Source organism: Ambystoma mexicanum, chromosome 10 (assembly GCF_040938575.1).
Source record: "Ambystoma mexicanum isolate Mex_15411 chromosome 10, UKY_AmexF1_1, whole genome shotgun sequence".
Lineage (NCBI taxonomy): Eukaryota > Metazoa > Chordata > Amphibia > Caudata > Ambystomatidae > Ambystoma > Ambystoma mexicanum.
In genome coordinates, this window is record NC_090932.1 from 1187813709 (window position 1) to 1187837601 (window position 23893).

Genomic DNA, 23893 nt, shown 5'->3' on the forward strand with positions numbered 1-23893 from the left:
AGAGCTTCAAATGTGAAGAGAGAAGAGAGTGGTCTGTACAAGAGAGTGAGGTAGTAAGAGGGATAGAGAGAGGGATGTCGGTGGAGATGAGAACATCCAAAGTGTGGGCCACTGTGTGCGTGGAGCCAGAGGGTAAAATAGAGAGGGAGAGAGAATTGCATAGGTTGTGGCAGGGTCCTGAGGAGTCAGGAGAGTCCAGATGGATGTTGAGGTCACCCAGCAGGAGGAGTTGAGAGGAGGAGGAGATTAGAGAGGAGTCCAGGTCAGCCCATTCCGAGAGGATGAGAATGGACTGTCCTGGTGGCCAATAGAAGGTGGCCATAAGGAGAGAAGATTTGGGAGAGAGTGAGAGCTTGCAGAATAGGCACTCGAAGGATGAGTAGGGCTGAGTTGGGATGATGGACACAGGTATCCATTCTGTGAAGATCACGCCACTCCGCCTCCTGACGTTTTGGGCCTGGGCACAGAGAGGATCTTGTATCCTTCAGGGAGGAGTGTGTCAAAGCTTGTGACAGATCTGTCCTTGAACCATGTCTCCGTGATGGCGAGTACATCAAGATCCAAGCATTCGAGGAAGTTGCAGATATCAGACAAGTGTTTGACAACACAGCAAGAGTTAAGGATGGAAATATGGAGCAGCTTGCCAACTTTAAAGGTCTTCCACAGGGGAAGGTGCCCCCCCTGAGGGTGGCAAGAGAACCAGAGGGATGGTGGAGGATGGCGGAGGAGACAAGGTTGACAAGGGAGATGGGACAGTGGGGCAAGGGCACCTGTGCAGAGGAGGAGGAAGGCACATTGGGCAAAGGAGCTTGTACTTAGATGAGGAAGGCACAGTAGGCAAGGGAGCTGGTCCAGGAGGAGAGGTAAGGTTTGAGAGGAGAGGTAGAATTCTGTCAAAGAGAAGAAGGTTGGGTTGAGGGCCCTGAACCATGATGGTTCCTTTCCTATAGACATTAATTATGACCCTGGAAAGGGCAAAGTGGTCAAGGAGGACATCCCAGCGGGTGCCGCAATTAATGAGAGAAGAGGCAATAGGACAGAGAAAAGCAACCATTTACTGGGTCCATAGGTCATGTGAGGTAACGACAAGGAGGATGTCTGTGAGAGTCTCTCTGGCAGAAGCTGTGACATAGGTGTCTGCAATAGGAAGGCCTGGGTTGGAGCCCAGTATGTCCTTCATATGTTTCTTCGGGACAGATTTAGTGTTAGGAGAGGGATAGGAAATATAGAAGCAGTTAGAGAATATACAAGAGATCGATAGTGACATAGCTGGCTGCAGTGGTGAGGAGGAGATTTACCAGGCTGATCTACTGAGGCACACGGAAGAGGGTCGGGAGTTGCGGGGCAAAACACAGGGGGTGTGGACAGAGTGTATGAGGGAGAGGCACTGAGGACAAGGTGGGATGTGCAGGACGTTAATGCAGGATGTACTCAACAGAAACACAACACTGTTTGTGAAAAGGTAGTAAAGTAACAGTTGTGCACCCAGAAAAAAAAACAATGTTTTAAAGAAATAGTAACCACAAGTACACAGCCAAAGTTCGAATTTAGCTAAAGCAGAAATAAACACAGTGCAGCAAGTGCACGCAGCAAGTATGAGTTTGGGCTATAGCAGAAAAACAGTGTTGGTGGTGCACACTGCTAAATTTAGAGTTTGGGCTAATACAGCCGAATTTGATTTTTTTTGAGAGGGGCAGCAAACTGTGCAAGGCAGATGGAACACAAGCAATGGTAAAACAGCGAAACTCAATGTTTAAGAGGGACAGCAACTGTGCAAGGCAGATGGAACACAAGCAATGCTGGAACAGCCAAATTCAATGTTTAAGAGGGGCAGCAAACTGTGCAAGGCAGATGGAACACAAGCAATGCTAGAACGGCCAAATTCGATTTTCTAAGAGGGGCAGCAAACTGTGCAAGGTAGATGGAACACAAGCAATGCTAGAACAGCCAAATTCGATTTTTTAAGAGGGGCAGCAAACTGTGCAAGGTAGATGGAACACAGGTACACAAATGAGTATGAAATGCAAGAGGAATTAAGTTAGATAGGATGATAAAGACACAAATGATTAACATATACTTTATTTGGACTGGCATTTGATAGACAATCCTTAAAGATATTTTAGCAGAGAGTGCAAAGACGTGCACAGAATTCCTGGTATTTTGAAATTAACTTTTAGAAATACATATTGAAGCAGAAAATAACGCATAAGAGTCATGCCTAAATGTCAGTTCTTGATCAGAAAATTGAAACGCGATCAGTATCCAGATTCATTTCATGGAGAATATTTGTTTTAAGTGATCAGACATATGCCACCTGCCGATAGTGACGTTCATCGGCTTGTGGTTGCTGTCTTTGTGTTCATACTTCAGTCTTTCCCTGCTGTTGTTAAAAGAGATATTAATATTCACACCTTCTTGATAAGAAGACTCCTTATTGCCATAATTGAACACATTGTGCAGTTGCAAGTATAAAAGAAGCTTGTTGATTGTATTAAAATGATTAATGAAGAAAATGGCATGGTTGTAGAGAATTTGCAAATGCAACAAGAAGTAGGGTGGTGAGAGAGATGGATGGCCATATTCTTATGTATAATACATATTTGCATGATTGTTGTCGTCTTTCTGGTCCTCATCTTTCACATTCTCTATCATCTTAGTACTCCTGCTGAAGGAAAGTTCCTTATGGTTCTCCCCACTATGAAAACGATACATGATAAGATTTATGATTACTATAGGTATTTTGCGAGACACAAAAGAGATGCAGAGGAAGATAGTGAAGAGATGAATACCTATCTAGATAACAAAGCTCACCTGGTGAATAATATGTACCAACACATGAAAGAAGTAGGGGAAAAAGCATCTAAGGAGGGTTGCTAAGTCTACTCCCTCATCCCTTATGCCATGAACACAGCAAGGACTTTCATTGCAAGAGAGGTGCCAGAGCATGATGCAAAGTGCCTCAGTCATCTTGCAACACGTACTACTCGATGACAAGGTCAAGGAAGTTGGGTGACCTTGCAATGGAGATCAAAATGGTTGTTTCCATACCAGGATGACAACATCAACACTCTGCAAATTGAAAAGGAGCCTAGATGGAAAGCATGATGCTTGTGTATCCTGCTGCAGGACAGGATGAGGTGATCATTTAAGCAATTAAGAGAATGAATTGTCCTGATGTGACAGAAATAGCTGGACCACCTAGATGTTGGGAACACACTCAATTATTGATATATGGACGAGTTAATTCCAAGAAGGGGTGGGAAGAAGGAATGTTGCAATGTGCAGCTCATCTGCTGAAAACTGATTACGTACAAGAAGTACAGAAGGTGAATGATGGATGCTTGAAGTCATGGGCCAAGCACTCCAAACTGCTGACATGGGTAGAAGATTAATCAGGCCCAGTAGGTGTAATCTCATTGGTTAATGCAACACTATGCTTCTAAAGACATGGAAAGAATCACGTGGGATATAACAAAGAATGCAAAACCACAATAGATGTTCCCAGGATGGGAGAAGGGACAGCCACCCTTATGGATCGATATTGGGATTGTGGATCTAGAGCCTATATGAGGTTACCCAAGGATTGGGGTGGAGTATGTTCCTTGGTGCTCATCCATGTTCCAGCCTTAGGGATTCATCAAAGCAATCTGAACATTGGTGAATTTCCACAGTCGGATGCCCATTTGAGAAAAAGAAGGTTGCTTGAACTGCTCAGTCAGACAAAAAGATAAAATTATTTCTCAGCCAAATCGAAAACAGAGTATGACTCCATTCTTGAGGAGCACAGGTTGTTTAGCAAGACTGCCACAATACTGACAAATATATTCAAGCCAGTGATCGAAACAGTGGCAAATGCAAAGTGGTTATAGATCACTAGGTGGGAACTTTTATAATCAATGCTACCATAAAGGTATTCAACACCATTAAGGAAGAGCTGAGGGCCACATGACTGATGACCCTCCAGAACCGATATGTCCTTGATATGATCACAGTGATGGAAGGAGAAGTTTATGCCAAAATTGGGCCATCATGTTGCCATTTAAACCTTCCCACAATGAACAAAATGGAACCTTGACAGAAGCCATAACGTTGTTGACAGACCTGCATAACAAGATGGAAGATGAGACAGATGACATTCATGGATTCCCAGTGGTTGGTGAATATATTTAAAATTCTTGGAGTAATATTGGTGTTGGTGATGTTTGGATTCTGTGTAGTCAGTATAGTGATTGCCCAATGCAAGAAAACGGCAAAGAAAGTGGTGGGAATTAAGATCATGATCGATATAAAACCTGAACCTAACGCCAAGGAGCTGACTGATGAAGCTGTCAGGAAGTACGTAGAGGCCAGTATCGTAGCACCTGATGGAACGAAGTTCCTGTTTCTAAAGAATCATAAGAGCTACATGGGACGATGGGTCTTTTGTACCCCAAATGGACAATATAACTACATGACCTGCCGTGTAGATGAACATGTCAAATCAGCTGGCACCCTGAGAGGGGTGATGAAGATATGGACACCAAGAATCATTTCTTCAATAGAAAATATCAGGATGTAGAAACAATTGATGTGGTCGAGGACTTGACCAGACAGGGGAATTTAAAGGAGCAGCTGCATGCCTACGCAGTAAACCCCGCCCCCTTTCTTCCCATATGTTGGAAGCAAGAGATTGTGCCGTGCTTGACACCAGAAATTGAGCCAATACCACAGCATATATTCGAATGAAGATACCCATTGAGACAACCCTATCGAATGTATCCCCTAAGGGACGATAATCTGAAGGAGGAACTCTCTGAAGGAATATGAGAAAAGAACAAAGAAAAAGCCTGCAATGTCATAAGAGAATATGAACAACGTCTCAGGATACTGGCTGAAGAGGATATATGGATACAATAGAAACTAATAATGAAGTAAAGAGTCAAGTCTACTTTTAAATACAAAAAAGAAGATTCCACATGCACAAAATGCTGCAGAGAATCAACTGTTCAATAATTGTACAAACGCTGAAACGCAAGGTAGACTAAGTCATCATAGAAGCTGGCTATATGTAGTGAATAGAATGCAGGAGAAGCTGACACTGTATTGAAGCTGGACATCGGTATCATGAATTTTAGTAAGCCAGGACCCATGAAGAAGAAAGGGAAAATTGTGTCGCAGTAAGAATAAACTGAATAGTGAAGCTGCACGGTGAGGTGTCTGGCCTAAGTCAAGACTGGAGCAGCCAAGGTCGGCTATCTATTCTGGAAAGGAGTCAACGTGCGAAGGATGAATCATTTCTTGTTAAGGTACAAAGAAAGAACACCAAGAGTGCCAAGTTTTATTCATTTAAGATATTTAAAAGCTGCAAAATGGACCAAATCGTTGTCTCCTGTCTCGTGAGCCAAGGATGAAAATGGAGTTGATCTTGGAGTCCTAAAATAACAATAGTGAGTGCCTGTACTCCCATGTATTCCCAGAGACAAGAATACTTTGCAAGGCCAAGTTCAAAGACAATCTTCATGGCAAAAGTCTTGGGTGATAGGAGATGCTGGGCGCGGAGGTACAGTCAGGTCCCATCTCCTTTTACCTGGGTCTGGGCTTACATGCTGCTAAGTGAACCGAATGTTCCAGACATGGCAAAGTGTGTCAACCAATTGTAGAGGTCCATGTAACAAAGGACCTTATAGTTTGAGAAGCCAATCAGAAACTGTGTATCTAATCGTTTTGAAGATTATATGTTTTAGAGGTAGTCATATATTGTCCACCTGACAGTGGGCAGCCAATCACAATCCTAGTTCCTATATAATGTGTACTTAGATGTTCCCCTTAAGCCTATCCCAATCCCCAGTAGGTTTTTCATTATTTGACACATTGTATGATGTCAACTCTGATGTATTTTGAGTATATAATCATGTTTTTATGAAAAGATCATTGAGAGAAATTGAGCGTACATCCGTTGATGTTTGTGGTAACTCCTGTTTTAGATCATTGATAACAGTACTTTGCCATTTTCCTGAGTTGTTTTGGTTATTTGGACTAAGAGTTCTCTGTGAACCCATCCATTGCATGCACGTTCCTAAAGGGCCCTAAACTCAGTTTGTAGGCAATGGCCTTGTCCTTAGTTCAGATACTCTCTGCCACTTCCCACCTAGGAAGCTTGTTGGTAGAACCTAACAGGGCATGCTGTGTGCTGGTTGGGTACCGGTTCTGGAGCTTCTGGGGGGTCTTCTGAGTTGATATCTCCCTCTGTTCCCTGGGAGATGTTTAGGGGAGGGATCTTGCTTCCTTCTTGGAACTCCTGGCCCTCCTTCACTCGTGGAAGATGTAAGGTAGACTGCACCTTCAGCTCGGGTCGAAATGTGTCCTTCTTCTTACTCCTTTCGAAGTCTTCAAATGATCTGCTAATTGAGGGGTTCAGCCCTCTTTTAAAGCCAAATGGGCCCCAGTAATTGGTGCAGGCTAAGCCTATCTTAATGAACCAATTGTGGGTCCCCACCAACAATCTTCTGTTATGCATGAGGTAAGGACTAGAGTTCTCTGCAACAGGACAGACAAAGGGGTGACAACATATACCTAAGTCCCACTCAACTCTCTGTCTGTTGTGGATCAAAGTGTCTCTCTGTTTAACTGAGCCCTCTGTGACTCTTGATTAAAGCGCAGGGTTCCCTTGAAGTTTGTTCTGGGACCAGACTTCCTGTCTCCCCAAAACCACATACTGGCTGGGTCTGTGGCTCAGTGGCTAAAGCATCCACTACAGGGACCTGTGTTTGACCTCATGGTCACAGTTTCGAAGAATCCCGGCATGTCCACTCAGCCCTTCATCCTTCCAAGGTCGATAAAATGAGAACCATTAAGTTGGGTAACAATAAACATCTGTTATTAGCGCAAAGATTCCCCTTCTGTGGTGAACGTGCGCTTTACAAATACGCCTATTATGTAATGTTACTTCTCCCCTCTGAAAGGGGTCAGCTCTTCAGGGGTGTGCCTACGGTAAATAGTGGACCCAGACATGCATTTCACTGTCTTTCATACAGAGAGGTGGGTACTAGCTTCTAATTGACATATTGCATACCAAAGGGTTGTTAGCCCCGCCTTGCCTGTTGCCTATTCTGGAAACCACGCCCTTCAGGTTTACATCAATTATCTCTCATTAGTATGCACTGCCACCAGCCGGAGGACAAAGGAAAGCAGATTGATGGGGCCTTTGATATTTAAAGTAGGCTGCCCATGCTGGAGGAAGGTGTGCCTTCCCCCTCCTTGAGATGCTTTGATGTACCTGGGGCTGTCACATTCCAGCAGAATATGGCCTGTAGGCCTGTAGGCTGTGGCTTCCCGCTGTACATGTGACTATGTGTTGTATGCAGGAAGCAGATGGACTGTGTGTGGAATAGTAGATAGTGGAAGGTGGGGGCAATGGGCTTGAGGGTAGAGAGAGTGGGGGTATGGTTGGTGGATGAGGATAGAGAGAGTGAGGGTAGGGTTGGTGGCGGTAGAGAGAGTGGGGGTATGGTGGGTGATAGGGGTGCAGAGGGTGGAGGTAGGGTGAGTGTGAGGGAGTAGAGAGAGTAGTGGTAGGTTTTTGGGGTTTTAGAGAGTGGGGGTAGGTTTGTGGGGTTTGAGAGAGTCAGGGTAGGGTGATGGTGTAGAGAGAGTGAGGGAAGTTTGGTTAGGGGTAAAAAGAGTGGGGGTTGAGTAGGGTGGGTGGGTAAGGGTAGAGAGCTTGGGGATAGTGTGGGTGGGTGATTGTAGAGAGAGTGGGTGGGGGATAGGTGAGTGGGGTAGAGAGAGTGGGGATAGTGTGTGTGAGGGTATGCAGTGTGGGGGTAGGGTCGGTGGGTTTGGCATAGAGAGAGTGTGGGAGGGTATGTGGGTTGTAGTAAAGAGAGTGGGGGTAGGGTGGGTGTGGGTAGAGTGGGTGGAGGTAGGGTGGGCGGGTGTTTGTAGTCAGGGTGGGGTTAGGGTGGTCGGAGGTAGAGAGAGTGGGGTTTAGGTGGGTGAACCCAACCAGCACTTGTAATGGTGGTGGGGTGGGTGGGGGAAGAGACAGTAGTGGGTGGGGCCAAAGAGAATGGTGCTGGGAGTAGAGAGATTGGGCATGGCGTGGTTTGGTGGATGTAGAAAAGCAGCCTCAAGAGGACAAAACAACTCAGTCAAAAGTAGCCAAAATAGCCCAATTGGCCACAGTAAAATGCCCAATATGAAATCACTGCAAAGTTGGGAAATGGAAAGCCCAGCACTCGACTTGCTTTTTACAAAGCTGCTGATTGGAGCAAATATTGCTCGGAAACTTCTTATTTGGTAGTAAGGCAGAGGAGTTTGGAAAAAGATTTTAGTGATTTGGCAGTTTCATGTCATGGCATTGCCTGTTGCTATGCCAACCGGGTATTCTCCGTTCAGAACCCCCATTCCCGCTCTCTTCTGTAGCAATGGTTTCTGCAATTTTGTGATGCAATCACCCAAAAAATTCAACAAAATAAAAATGGGGCAAGACACATCATGATGGTTAACAATAACATGGGCCAGGTGCGCGATATAAATAAACCAAATACAAATACAAACCTATGCATGCTTCATGCCATACCAGTGGCAACAAAGGTCTTGATGCCAGAAGGGATCCTCAAAGGGCAGAGGTCAATACCAATTCACAGCTTTGAAGAGGGGGAGTGGACCAGAATCTGAAAGGGTCCTCGAGGGCTAGCTGTCTCCACTCACCACTTCTCCTATCTGTGCCACTGGTCTATGGATGTAAGAAGAAGTTACCTGCTAGCCACACCCCGGACCTGGGATACGTGCTGCCATTATCCAGTGACACCTCGAATGGAATGCGTCCGGTCTCGTAAAGCAAAGGAGACACACAGTGGGCATCGCCGGTGCTGCTTACGAATCCTGTTGTCACTGTTTCATTCTTGAACCTGTGGACAAAAATGACATTATTATTTGTAAGAAATATCATTAATATAGTTAGAAATGTTTTATGAAGACTTGTTGTCTCCGGTCTTATGGTCCGTTCAGTGAAACGCACTCCTAAACAAAATCAACACGCTCTACTCAGCACCCCATAAACGTCCGGAAGAGCTCCTTTCAATGTTTCCATACATATGGGTCTGACGTTAGGGTTCTAATAAAAATCCATAAGGTTACCTTATTGCTTCCAATGCCACGAAGTGACATTCCCGCTGCCGTCAGCAGATGTTTTCACAGATATGATAACACGAGTTAGTCTAACTCAAAGAAACAGCCTTCCTGCAAAAGTAACATGTCTCCTCCACATATTCATCCTATATATGTATGTATATAGTTGTCTAAGGATGTCTGTGCATTTGAGCCAGCTCCATACACAAAAACATCCAAACCCCTTGACCTAGACCCTCCTGCAAGCTCCCCAAACCCAGCTAGGCTCTCACCATATGGGAGAGGAAAACGTATCTCATGTAACGTGACGTGACGTGACACATGCAGCAGCAACAAAGTCCTCACATGATGAGGACAAGGATGTTTATACTTTATCCTTTACCCTCACATGCACACCCAAAGGCTGTGCACATGAAATGAGTATGTATGTTGCAAACACTGTCATGTCCGGCTGAGTGTTGTGAAAAATGAAATGAGGACAAAGCCTTTTGTGCATTATGGATAATGTCTCGGGAGGATAGCTCAGGGGCAACGTGCTCGACGCAGAGCAACACAGGTTCAATCCCCGGGTCCGCGCTTAGAAACCTCTGGTTATTAAGCGCGTTATAAATAACCTATCATATCATATCATAAGTAGTAGGTCAACTGATAAACCTAAAACATACAGAAAGTTGCAACTCATAGTAGTGTTCAGATCGACATTACCAATTGTTAGACATGGCATTGTGGTAGAAAGAAGAAAAAAAAACGTTAGTAGACATTGCACTTACCTTCACATGGACTTAACTGTTAAGGTTTGAGAGTGAGGCTGGTCAGATGAGAAAGAAAGCTTGTAGAGCAAAATAAAAGGGGTTCAAGGAGCAGCCCTGATAACAAGCAGGATAAAACAAAAAAGAAACAGGAGATGGATGAAACGGCAAGGGCTAGGAGGGGATGACACTGGGGGTAAGGAGAGTGGCGGGCAAAGTGTGGGAGGATTGGAGGACACCAGTAAAAGACTAACCATACTTTTTTGTTCACTTTGGTTCACGGGAAGAGGGGAGACCGGGTTAGGAGCTTGGTGATGCACTATGGGAGTTTTGAGTTGTGTTTTCTTATCTAATCCACCGTTTTTCTAATGTTCATTGTTTAAATGTATATATATTTATTTCATATTAAATAAAACAACACTACATAGTCATTTTATTAACCCCGACCCCTGCAGCCACAACACAAATGGGGGACGTGGGATACACCATCTGGTTCAGCCCCGACATCGGACCCACATGGAAGGGTGTCTCGGAGGGGCTAGAAAACGAGAGAAACATACACAGCGTTACGGACGACGGACGGCCCAGCAGCGCACCAATTTATATGTTCGGAACAATTGCATGTAATACAGGGAAGGACACAACAAGACCCAAACCACAATGCTGAAACCTCAGCAGGGACCAATATAATCACCCATATAATCACCCAACACCCAGGCACGAGAGTGCTTGGCGCTGGGCAGAACGACATTATACCACATGAGAGATCACAATTCACTCGCCGGTATATAGTAGGAGCGAGCGGCAACACCGGCACTGAACTGTTTGGGTGAATGAGCACTATGCAAGGGGTAAACACAATATATAGAAGGATATGAATCGCCCAGGATAACCGACTGTACTAAGGGAAACTTCTACACATCAAAGGGGCGGAGAGTGTCACTGCTCCCAAACTTGTTGGAACAGAGAGGTCGGAACTACCCCAGACTGGTAAAACACGAGGAGGTAAACTCATTACACAGTGCAGGTAGTGACGCTGGCTTCAAGATCAGTGCGCCCCTTTTCGGAACCAAGATAACATATCCCTGTTGAAATATTGGTGACAAACATTGCCTGGTGTGCGCACACAGACCCAAAGGAAATCACGGGCATATGAAACAAAAGTGAACACTGTATCATTAAGAACATACACCAGAGAAACAGATCCTGTACGGGCGGGGCAGCAAAAGGGATCGACTAACTTATTAGCCTGGAGGAACAAAACCACTGACTGGGAGGAAACAACCCCGCTGGGGAGACTGGAAATACCCAAGAATAGCAAGACATAACCCTCCCCACAGCAAGAAGCCCCCTCAAGCCCAAGACTAGCCGCTGTCAGCCACACGAGGGCTCTGGAAAAGACGCTCGCTTTGCAGGAAGAATACAGAAACTCAATGAAAAACTGGACTAACACTGTGCACGATCGGTGAAATAGTAACGCCAGTCTCTACCAACATTTTAACCCCACAAACTGTGAGGATCTGCACAGGAGGTGCACAAACATCCAAGAAGATGACAAAAGGTGCAGGTGCGAAAAAGAAAGGCCCCATGGATTCGTTTACCAACAGTCAAATATCAGATCCGGTGCCGGCGACACCGACCACTTCCAATCCTCAGGCTGAAGCGGAGAGCGGAGATAGAGTTGACAGACTGACTACCATAGTACAGAATAGATTACTTGCAATAAATGTGAAGCTAGATGATATTGTTACCACAATCGGATCACTGAAGGCAAGAGTGGACAAGGAGAGCTCGAGAATTACAGAAGCGTAGGGCAGAATTAGCACCAACGAAGATACCATCGCTCACCACAGTCAAGACATCGCCCAACTGAAAAATGATCTAGCCAAGGCACAGAACAAGTCTGAGGATCTTGAATTACGATCCAGGAGAAACTATGTAAGGATTGTGGGCATTCCCGAGAAATTCGGTAATGGTGCAATGGAACAACAGGTTGAATCCCTCTTAAAATCCCTGTTCGGGGCCGAGGACTTCTCGGACCATTTCCTAGTTGAAAGAGTGCACCGCACGCTGGCCACCGTGCCGAAACCAGGAGCGCCACCCCATACGATTATTGCACGTCTCCTTAATTACAGGGACAGAGATGCAATACTCAGAATGGCAAGGGAACAAGGCACGCTGCAATATGAGGAGAACCGCATCCTTAAATATCCGGACTTCGCAGCGGGAGTCCAAGCCAACCGGAGATCATATGAACCAGTGAAGAGACTTCCAAGAGCACGGCAAGTACAATATGCACTAATATTTCCAGCTAAAATGAGAATACAACATGGGGGGTGAGCACTTTTTTTTTTTTAACTCCAGCGGCAGCCATGGCCTATGTGGAGGCCTCCATAGCCCTGCCCCCCAGAGAACGCAGACTGGATCAAAACGGCAGACCTCCTCCTAAGGCAGAGAGACGCGATCCAGCTAATTGACTGAAAATGCGCAGATATCCTTTATACTAAGTGAAATGTTAAAGCAGGCTTTTGTGGGGAGCTCCACACAAAAATATGGAATTGGTGGCCATGTGGCGGCAACATGGCGACCCCAAGAGAGCTCCAAAAGTTTGTTAGGGACACTCATCAAGTTGGGGGTGATGATGTGGGTGGAGGGGTCGAAGGGAGGGGAGGGAGGTGGGCGTTAACTGAACTGCTAAAAAGTTGTAAAAGTTTTCCAAATCATGGTCTTGCAGATAATTGCACTACGCACATTAAACCATACTCCCTCATCAGCAAAGCAATAAACAGATATAAATATGCATAACACCAGTACAGGGAACGGAATGAAGATTAAGCTTCTATCATGGAATGTCCGAGGGCTTAACAACCCCTCAAATTCCAGGAAAATTGGGACATATGTAAATAGGACCTCTCCCCACATAGTGATGTTACAGGAAACAAATACACAGGGGATCAGTAATGCAGAGATACCACACAGAATACTCTACCCAGGCCTGAGAGGTGATAATGTTATTACACCCATCACTGGGATTCCAGACCAAAGGACACAAAGTGGACCCCCAAGAGAGATACGTAATAATATGGGGGAAGGTAACAGAAACATTGGTCACACTATTCAACACATATGGCCATTATATAGATGACCCGGACTTCTACCTAAACATATTGGGAGTGCTCACGTCACTAGACGGCTCTAGCATCATCTGGGTAGGAGATTTCAATTTAATACTAGACACAGAGTTGGATAGATCCTCAACATCCAAAAGGATGCCAACCAAAGCAGCAATTACATTGGGTCCAATTATGCCACAACTGGCATTGATTGACGAATGGAGGCAGTTGCATCCAAACACTAAAGAATATATGTATTATTCAAATGTGCATGACTCAGAGTCACGGATAGATTACTGGCTTCTCTCTGACGACATATCTGACGATATATCAGAGTCATTGGAGAAATGCGAAATACACCCGTGCACATCATCAGATCACTCCCCGGTGTCACTCGAGCTGATATTTCAAAACACTCCGAAACCCCAAAAGAGATGGAGAATGGCCACAAACATACTGAGAGACCCCAATGTAGCTGAATCCCTGCACATAGAAATGGAGGAATTCTTCAATAACAATGTGGGAACGGTAGATAAATACTCGACACAGGACTATTGAAGTCCGTAAAATGAGAGTTGGATGAAGTGGAGGCTGAACTTCGAAACCTGGAAATTTTGTATAGTGATACCCACAATAAAAAATACCCTAGCAGATATCAATAAACTCCTAAAGGACTTTGATAAATTAGCCACTAGGGCAGTACAATACATGGCAGACCCAGCTTGTGCTCGCAGATACATGGAGAGCAATAAGGCGGGAAGGTCCCTGGCCATCAACCATGAGCACTCTAGGTTCTACCAGGAACTACCAGGAACTATACACCAATTGTGATAGAAAATAGGAACCAGAAATACAAACATACCTCTATAACTTGGAGTTCTCGAAACTCCCTTTAGAAGCTAAATTGGCCCTCGAACAACCGGTAACTGAAGAAGAAATTACGGAGGCAATAAAAGCATTACGTTCTGGGAAGGCCCCGGGATCGGATGGACTGGGGGTTGAATTATATTAGGAATTTCAGAAAGAACTGGTCCCGATCATGTTGAAGGTATGGGAAGAAGCACTGGAATGAAAAAAACTTCCTGATTCAATGAGAGAAGCTATAATAACTGTTTTACCAAAACCCCAACGTCCTCCATAGGACATTTCATCGTATAGGCCACTGTCACTAATTAACGCAGATGTCAAGGTATTCGCGAAAATACTGGTGAATAGACTATTACCAAGCATGCCAACATTGGTCCATCCCGACCAATGCGGGTTCATCCCCACAAGATCTACAGCTCTGAACTTACGTATACTGTTTGGAATAATGGCGCAAATAAACCCAGAAACAAAAGCAGTAGTGGTCTCCCTAGACGCTGAGAAAGCATTTGACTCAGTGTCATGGGTGTATCTCCTGGCGGTACTTAGAAAATTTGGAATAGGCCCTTATTTTCTCCAATACCTAAAATTACTATACGCAGAAACAGGTGCGAGGGTTCTCATGAACCACACGATTTCAGATCTGTTCATGCTGGGCAGAGGCACTAGACAAGGCTGCCCGTTCTCGCCTATATTATTTGCACTAACCATAGAGCCCATGGCAATACTCTTTAGGCAAAAACATGGAGACAGAGGGATACGAATGTCAGGTCCACCCCAATCCATCTCACTATACGCAGATGACACCCTACTGTACACCCGGGATCCTGAAACTAATCCAACACTCCTCATGACAGAAATTCATAAATTAGCTGAATACTCGGGGTATAAGATCAATAATGAAAAATCTGAAATCCTCCCTTTGTCACTGACCACAAAATGCCCGTTGATAACTGCGAATCTCAAATGGGTGGCCAAACACATACGATACCTGGGCATATTGGTATCCCGAGACAGACACTATACACAATGACGAACAAGTACTGCAACTACTCAGCGCTAAATTCCAAACATGGGCTAAACTACCCATATCCTTGAATGGCCGGGTCGCCATCCTTAAGATGGTAGTTCTCCCAAAACTGCTCTATTTCTTCGTAAACATACTCATATGGCCGAGTAGAACCTTTTTTGAAAAGGTACGATCAATGGTGATAGCGTTTGTCTGGGATGGGAAGACTGCTTCAATGAAATGGGAGAAAATGACCAAACTGTACTGCACTGGAGGAATTGCAGCACCAGATTTTGAATTATATTACCTGGTGGCGCAAGCGCAATTTGCAAAACATTGGTACGACCTAGAAGATCGCTCACCCCATATATGGTTGGAGAAATTCGCTGCATCCCCCATTGACCTCCGTTCCATTATCTTTAATCTCCATTACAAAGACTCATGCCCCTATGACCCGGTGGGGGGTACGGTTCGAGCATGGACAACACTATACAAAAAATTAAAAATAGATACTCCATATGACCCGGATGTTTCCCTATGGAAATACTGGGCAAAGAGGATACAGAACTTAATCTGAACCTAGGTGTGCTACCCCTTGTTCTCCAAACGTTGTTGCTTCAACTTTTCAACGTTGTGTCAATATAATATATAATTCCATCAATTTCAAAATCATCACTCTGTGATCAATTGTTAAAATCATGAAGATTGTTGTCTTCTGTTTATTGCTGAGGCTTGGGCATCATGCACTCAATCAGCGCCATATAAGTTTGTTGTGCCAATGCATTTCGGACACAGTCCGTCATCAGGGCTCTTGGCGCTCTCATTTACACTTAAACATAAATCATAAAACATAAAACAAACATCGGCATATTTTTCAATGTTCCAAACCAAAATAAACAACATGTCATTAATGTCAATAATAACCAATAACCATGTGTATATTGTTTTTGTCACCACCATTCAATTGGATTATCATAGTACATTATTGTATATCACGGTTGTTTGTTTCATAGATTAATCATAATGTATGAATTCAAATATTCAGTTTAGTACAGCAGATATTATAAATTGAGTCCGATCATATTATGTCAAAAGTTAGAAATTAGGTCACATACCATTGTTGCAGGTTTCAAATTCCCCAGGTGTGTGTCATCGTAGGTAAGTAAAAAAATAATAATAATTGAATGCAGGTGAGTGTTTAAATCGAGCATCTAATGCTATTCCCTACAGAGCAACAGAATAAAAACAGCATTACTTAAAAACTGGCAGATATTAAGGAATGATTCAAGAGTAGAGCATTTATTTGAAGACAACCCCATTTTTGCAAATAAGAGGAGCAGAAATTTGAGAGACAGACTGGTAAAAACACGACCCAAAATGCAACAACCTATAACCCGCAGAACTGGCACATATCCGCGCCTACACTGCAGTAATTTCAATTTCGTCACTAAAGGAAATATCATAAATCACCCACGTACAGGAGAAAAATTGAACTAAGGAGCTTTGCAACCTGCGACACAATGAACATAATCTATGCCATTAAATGCCCATGTGGTATATTATACGTAGGACAATCAACAAGATCTTGTCGACTCAGATGGAATGAACACAGATCTAATATACGCACCAATAACAAAAATTCCGCAGTAGCAAGACATTGGGAAGACAAAAAACATAATATCAACCAGATCAGGATTCAAGTCCTGGAAGTAATCAAACTGAGAGACAAACATGAGGATATCTTGAAGAGACTTAATCGAAGAGAATCCTACTGGATAGATAGACTGGACTCATTGAAGCCTGGTGAAATTAACGAAGAAATAAACTACACATGTTTTCTGTAATATAGTACAAAGGATAAACAGTCCAAGGATAACACAACAAGAACATTAAACACTGAATTTGACAGAGTCTTTTGTACAGTTTACATTTACAAACATACTCTCATGGTACCCACCATGTTTAACATAATGGGGACCTGAGCATCACAACATGGTAATGAGATTGAACGAGTTGTACAGTGCCCACAACGAGGGAACATTCCTGTTCAGAACACGTTCTTGAGCGGGAACCAAGGCAGGAATGGTATTCCTGCCTCGGCCTCCAGAGTTGGTGGACACTGTAATTGTTGCAGATTGTATGATAATTTTGTTCAGGAGGTATTTGCACTTGGTATTGTCAACACAGTTATAGAATCACATAGAACCAGTAACATGAGTCCGCTATCCTTTATTCACACAACCTTTAGATTTTTGTAATAATGACATCCATGTAAACATAGCATCTGAATGTTACTCATCAAACACAATTTTTTTTATATAATTGTTACATTGAGCTTACAATGATACTGAGCTCAGATTAAGAGCAGAAGTAATTATATTGTCACTTTAACAGAGTGTTGTTGACAGAAGAGCCGGCGTGCGGCGAGCATGACAAAACGAAAGTAAGCGCCCGCGAAGCATCGGCGCACGCGCGGGTTGCATAGCAACATACCCAAACAGTGAAAACTGGCGTTCAGCGAGGACGTGGGTTTTCTCGATACGGGATAAGCGAGTTGCTGATGATTGATACAGGTAAGCAAGGGTCCAAAGGATGTTAATTAATGAATAACTAGACACGAGGGGCACACTAACATAACACAATGACTTTTTATAGGTCAACCGTGAACATATGAAATTGAGGCATCACGGAGCATCACGAAAGGAGGGAGGCTAGCACAGCCACTTAAGAGGTACTTGATATGCTTTGAACAATGAGTGAAAATGCATTAGATGCCCGATTTAAACACTCACCTGCATTTAATTATTATTATTTTTTTACTTACCTACGATGACAAACACCTGGGGAATTTGAAACCTGCAACAATGGTATGTGACCTAATTTCTAAAATGATTGGACTCCATTTATAATATCTGCTGCACTAAACTGAATATTTGAATTCATACATTATGATTAATCTATGAAACAAACAACCGTGATATTCAATAATGTACTATGCTAATCCAATTGATTGGTGGTGAAAAAAATTATATACACATGGTTATTGGTTATTATTGACATTAATGACATGTTGTTTATTTTGGTTTGGAACATTTAAAAATATGCCGATGTATGTTTTATGGTTTATGGTTTATGTTAAAGTGTAAATGAGAGCGCCAAGAGCCCTGATGACGGACTGTGCCCGAAATGCATTGGCATAACAAACTTATATGGCGCTGATTGAGTGCATGATGCCCAAGCCTCAGCAATAAACAGAAGTCAACAATCTTCATGATTTTAACAATTGATCACAGAGTGATGATTTTGAAATTGATGGAATTATATATTATATTGACACAAAGTTGAAGCAACTCCGTTTGGAGAGCAAGGGGTAGCACACCTAGGTTCAGATTAAGTTCTGTATCCTCTTTGCTCATTGTTTACTTATACTCAGTGCCAGGGTTTTAAGGTGTGCCCTAAATATCAAATTGACATTATCTCAATCCAAGAAGTTACTTTGAATACTCAGCAGTGCCAACCCTCTCCAATTCAATTATATCCCTATGGAAATACCCCAGTATAACTCCCATATTTGACAAGGTAATGCAGCGACTTTGGGACCCAAACAAAGAAATCAGAATGCGAGACATGTTCCCAAATGGGAAGTTGTGAACAGGGAGGACTTTGGCAATGCAGTGGTAAGGGGAGCACTCGGAACACTTCAGTACTACAGGATGAAGTCAGCATTTAATGCACACTGGCCACTCTTTCCTGATGAACCCCTACAAATCCATGCTTACAAGCAGCAACATCTGCCACGGGGCTTGGAATCTCCTTGCTTTACGCATTGCTACAGACACACACCCCCACACTCATGTTAAACCCAAGTGGGAGAGTGACCTGAATACAAACATTACAGACGAGAAATGGTCCAAATACTGCACGCTCACACAACCGGTATCACTAAATGCAGGCCTACGTCTGATTCAATTCAAGGTCCTAAACAGGCTCCACTATACCCCAGCCAAGATGGCTAAATTTGCAACCGATCAAACTGGGGAATGCCCTAAATGTAAAACACCTCAAGCGGGGTCCTTTCACATGTACTGGGAATGCCCTCCAATGCCCGAATTCTGGAGAAAAATGTCAGAAATGATAGAAGAAATAACACAGATCCCGGCCTCCCTGACCCCTCAAAAATACCTGTTCCGGGACATCGGCAAAAGTGCGGAAACAACTAGGAGGCTGTTTAATGTCTCCTGCATGGTAGCCAAAAGATGCATACTGAAATGTTGGACAAATTCTTCACCACCAAACATCGAGAGCTTTCCCCGAGACTTGACATATGTCAATGAATGCAAGGAACAATACACACTGACTGTACCAACAAGCAGTCGCCCCAAAGACATATGGGCCCCGTTCCGAATGTATCTGTGTGAAATGGCCTCAGACAATGAAGCTTCCATATAAATGCAAATGTATTTCTGAATAAGTGTCTCATAACTTAAGTCATGTATGTACTGTGAAGTGTAACTGTGCAATAAGTTGTATCTGCTAAGACCATCAATAAACCAAGTTTAATTCAGGCTTTCAACCGTTTTGTTCATAGAAATACTAGGGGAGATGCCTCCTTTTTAATATTATAGGAAAGAACATGATAGGGCCATCAGGTTAATAAGACATTATTTGTATCCATCAGAAACAGAAATGCGCATTAGGTTTAAGAGGAAATAGCTGAAATATAAAAGGTATATCACATTTCTTAAGAGGTTTCTTGTCCACAAACCATTACATCCAAGGCCCCTAGCCTGTTTTGACAGTTAGTAGAAAATATAGGTAATGTTGGCCCGTTAGTTATATCTTCTGGGCTACCTGAGATGGTGTGGACTAGCCATGTGACATCAGTCATAGCTGACAATGAGCGCTGCAATACCTGTCTGGACATGCAGACAATCTATGAAAGGATTGTCTCCCTTAAGGATTTGTGACTTTCTTGTAGCAAAGGTGCCTCTCATTTGGGAGCATCATGATTCCCATCTTCAGAAGAGTTTCAGTTCCAATCCAAGCAGCGCCCACGTGATTGAGGTGCATGATGTCAAGAGGGAATGCTTTGCCAAAACCTACTTTTTTAAATTATTTTTTTTAAATGTGGTTTATTTCAAACCTTTCATAACATTTTTCATCAAATACAAAGTCTATACATAAAATACAACGTAACATCCAATCCAATTCCCTCCAATTAAAAAAATCATTCCGATTTTACAAGCCAGAAAAAATAAAATAAAATCACGTTCATAAAATCAAAGAAAATAAATTCCTTCTTTCCTACTGACAGTCAACTTTCCATTACCAAGATCCAGAACATTTTCCAAAAATGCCATTACCCGTATAATAGCCCATTGATTGTCTTCTAGTATGAACTAGGACCACCATTCCTTAGTGGACAGGAGCTGGATTATTTAAATATTTTCTCCAAATATAGCGATCTCAACCCAGCTAGGGCCTTGCAATCTATTGTTAAGTGTTCGAGAGATTCCAGCTTGGGTTTCAGGCCGCAGAATCTGCAGTGATTGGAAAGCTCACCTAACAACCTTCTGTGTCCCAGTACTTCCCTAGTAGGGAGGATATTCAACCTCAGCCTTCAGAAAAGGTTACAATACCCTTGGCAAGGGAATCTAACCAGGTATTTCGGCAACTGATTCAATCCTCTAGCTTGTTTAATACTAGCATATGTTACCCTTTGGGTTAGCGTGTCAATCCAGTGTTGACGCAATTGTTGGAGTTTGACTATATCTGGGTTGCTTAATAGGGTCTTATGAGTTCGCTCTAGATCATCTAACCAGGAAGTACACCTCGCTGTCCAAGCGACAAAATAATCATCCTCCACTTGATTTACCCCAAGCTTTAAAATATCAAAGGGGAGTCTTCATTATCTGTACATTTAGCATACAGAGCCAAAGTCTTCCATTTGATTATTGATCGCAGAGATTGGAGGCCCAGTTGGACTCTCATAATGCTATTTGGTAGAGTTAGGGAGTCATGACACTCTCTTCCAAAAATAGCCCTCGATACATTTCCAGAAATATTTGCCCAGGATTGTATGATTAAGGAAGGTAACAACTGGTATCAGGGAGAACTTCCCAAATCTTTTATGGAGAATAGTCCCTTGCGTTGTGAGCCACTTGCATTTGAGTTGGATGTTTTCCAACCATTGCTTTTCGCAGGTACTATGATTTACCAAGACTCCCAGGTAAGGCACTGAGTCTACCTGTTCCAAGACATCTTTGTCCACATACCATTTAAATCCCTTTGCTCTTTTACCTTTTTATGCTCCAAGATCATTATTTTAGTTTTTTTTAACATTCATTTTCAGACCATTAAATTCACAATATTTGGCCAGTTCATGGAGCCATCGTTGGAGTCCAATTTGGTCTGATCCAAAATAACTAGATCATCTGCATAAAACATATGCATAAATCATCACAGAGACGCATGAAGGCCCTAGACCGAGAAACGTTCCATTCGAAGTAGAAGAAATATATCAGATCATGATGAGACTTAGGGGGTAATATATAGAATTCAGTGCACAAGTGGCGCACGCGGCTGGCGCACAGTGTGCGCGTGCGAATCCCTGCGCCAGCCGCGTTAGCTAAAATCCATTTACGCGCACAGCGTATTCATGGATTCCAGCCACCAAAACCAGCCGTGGTACACAGTGGCGCAGCGACCCTGCAGCAGCGCCAGTTACGCCCCCAAGAACGCCTCTCGCGCAGGGAAAAGCCATCAATATACCCAATCCAGAGCAAAGGGCTGCGCTAACCCTGTACCAGCACGGCAAGCGGGCTACGTGTATCACTGGGGTGCGCGGGAAGTACCTCACGCGATTGGCCCCGTGCGAGCAGGGTACGCGTATATCAGGGGTGCGCGGGAAGTTCCACATGCGATTTCTGCAGGGTACGCATATCTCAGGGGTGCGCGGGAAGTGCCACACGCGATTTCAGCAGGGTACGTGTATTTCGGGGTGCGGGGCAAGTTTCACACGCGATTTCAGCAGGGTACGTGTATTTCAGGGGTGCGCAGGAATTTACACACGCGATTGGGCCCGTTTGAGCACGGTACGCATATCTCAGGGGTGGGCGGGAAGTGCCACAAGCGATTTCAGCAGGGTACGTGTATTTCAGGGGTGCGTGGGAAATTCCACACGCGATTGGGCCCGTGCGAGCACGGTACGCGTATCTCAGGGGTGCGCGGGAAGTGCCACACGCGATTGCAGCAGGGTACGTGTATTTCAGGGGTGCGCGGGAATTTCCACACGCGACTTCATCATGGTACGTGTATTTTGGGGTGCGGGGGAAGTTTCACACGCGACATCAGCAGGGCACGTGTATTTCAGGGGTGCGCGGGAAGTTCCACACGCGATTTCATCAGGGTATGTGTATTTCGTGGTGCGGGGGAAGTTTCACACGTGACATCAGCAGGGTACGTGCATTCCAGGGGTGCGCGGGAAGTTCCACACGCGATTCCATCAGGGTAGGTGTATTTGAGGGGTGCACTGGAAGTTCCACACGCGATTGGGCCCGTGCGAGCAGGGTACGCGCATTTCAGGGGTGCGCGGGAAGTTCCACACGCGATTCCATCAGGGTACGTGTATTACAGGGGTGCGCGGGGAGCACCACACGTGAATTGCATGTGTGGGTCCTCCCAGGTGTTCCCTCTACACCCTCCACGGCCCCTGCAGGTGGCTAACACAACAGGGGCCTACCCTGCACATGTCCTGCAGGCACACCATCCACCATGGCCATGACCCCCAGCCAACCCACATGTCAACTTGCACTACTGCCCACCAACGCATGTCCCCCTGCACCCCCAGCCACCAGGGGCACCCTCCACCAGGCCCCCACCCATGTCTCCCACCACCCCCACCCCCCAGCAGTGCAGGGGCACCCTCCACCAGGCCCCCACCAATTGTCTCCCAGCACCCCCACCCCCCAGCCACCAGGGGCACCCTCCACCAGGCCCTCACCCATGTCTCCCACCACCCCCACCCCCCAGCAGTGCAGGGGCACCCACCACCAGGCCCCCACCCATGTCTCCCAGCACCCCCACCCCCCAGCCACCAGGGGCAGCCTCCACCAGGCCCCCACCCATGTCTCCCACCACCCCCACCCCCCAGCAGTGCAGGGGCACCCTCCACCAGGCCCCCACCCATGTCTCCCACCACCCCCACCCCCCAGCCACCAGGGGCACCCTCCACCAGGCCAACACCCATGTCTCCCACCACCCCCAACCCGCAGCAGTGCAGGGGTACCCACCACCAGGCGCCCACCCATGTCTCCCAGCACCCCCACCCCCCAGCCACCAGGGGCAGCCTCCACCAGGCCCCCACCCATGTCTCCCACCACCCCCACCCCCCAGCACTGTGGGGCACCTGCCAGCAGGCCCCCACCCATGTCTCCCAGCACCCCCACCCCCCAGCACTGTGGGGCACCTGCCAGCAAGCCCCCATCCATGTCCAACTCATGTCTCCCACCACCCCCACCCCCAGCACTGTGGGGCACCCGCCAGCAGGCCCCACCCATGACTCCCACCACCCCCACCCCCCAGCAGTGCAGGGGCACCCTCCACCAGGCCCCCACCCATGTCTCCCACCACCGCCACCCCCCAGCACTGTGGGGCACCTGCCAGCAGGCCCCCACCCATGTCTCCCACCACCCCCACCCTCCCAGCACTGTGGGGCACCCTCCACCAGGCCCCCACCCATGTCTCCCACCACCCCCACCCCCCAGCACTGTGTGGCACCCTCCACCAGGCCCCACCCATGTCTCCCACCACCCCACCCCCCAGCCACTGGGGGCAGGCTCCACCAGGCCCCCACCCATGTCTCCCACCACCCCCACCCCCCAGCAGTGCAGGGGCACCCACCACCAGGCCCCCACCCATGTCTCCCACCCCCCAGCAGTGCAGGGGCACCCACCACCAGGCCCCAACCCATGTCTCCCACCACCCCCACCCCCCAGCAGTGCAGGGGCACCCACCACCAGGCCCCCACCCATGTCTCCCACCCCCCA

General features: G+C 45.6%; 1 protein-coding gene across 2 annotated transcripts in view; it reads right to left on the minus strand.

Moving 5' to 3' along the window:
• Positions 1 to 23893, minus strand: part of LOC138492163 (uncharacterized) — a 1449912-nt gene that overhangs the window by 1021466 nt on the left and 404553 nt on the right. For both annotated transcript variants that reach the window (XM_069619172.1, XM_069619173.1), the window contains exon 3: positions 8740 to 8891. In XM_069619172.1, coding sequence (XP_069475273.1) covers positions 8740 to 8891 — 152 coding nt within the window. The remainder of the gene's footprint in view (positions 1 to 8739; positions 8892 to 23893) is intronic.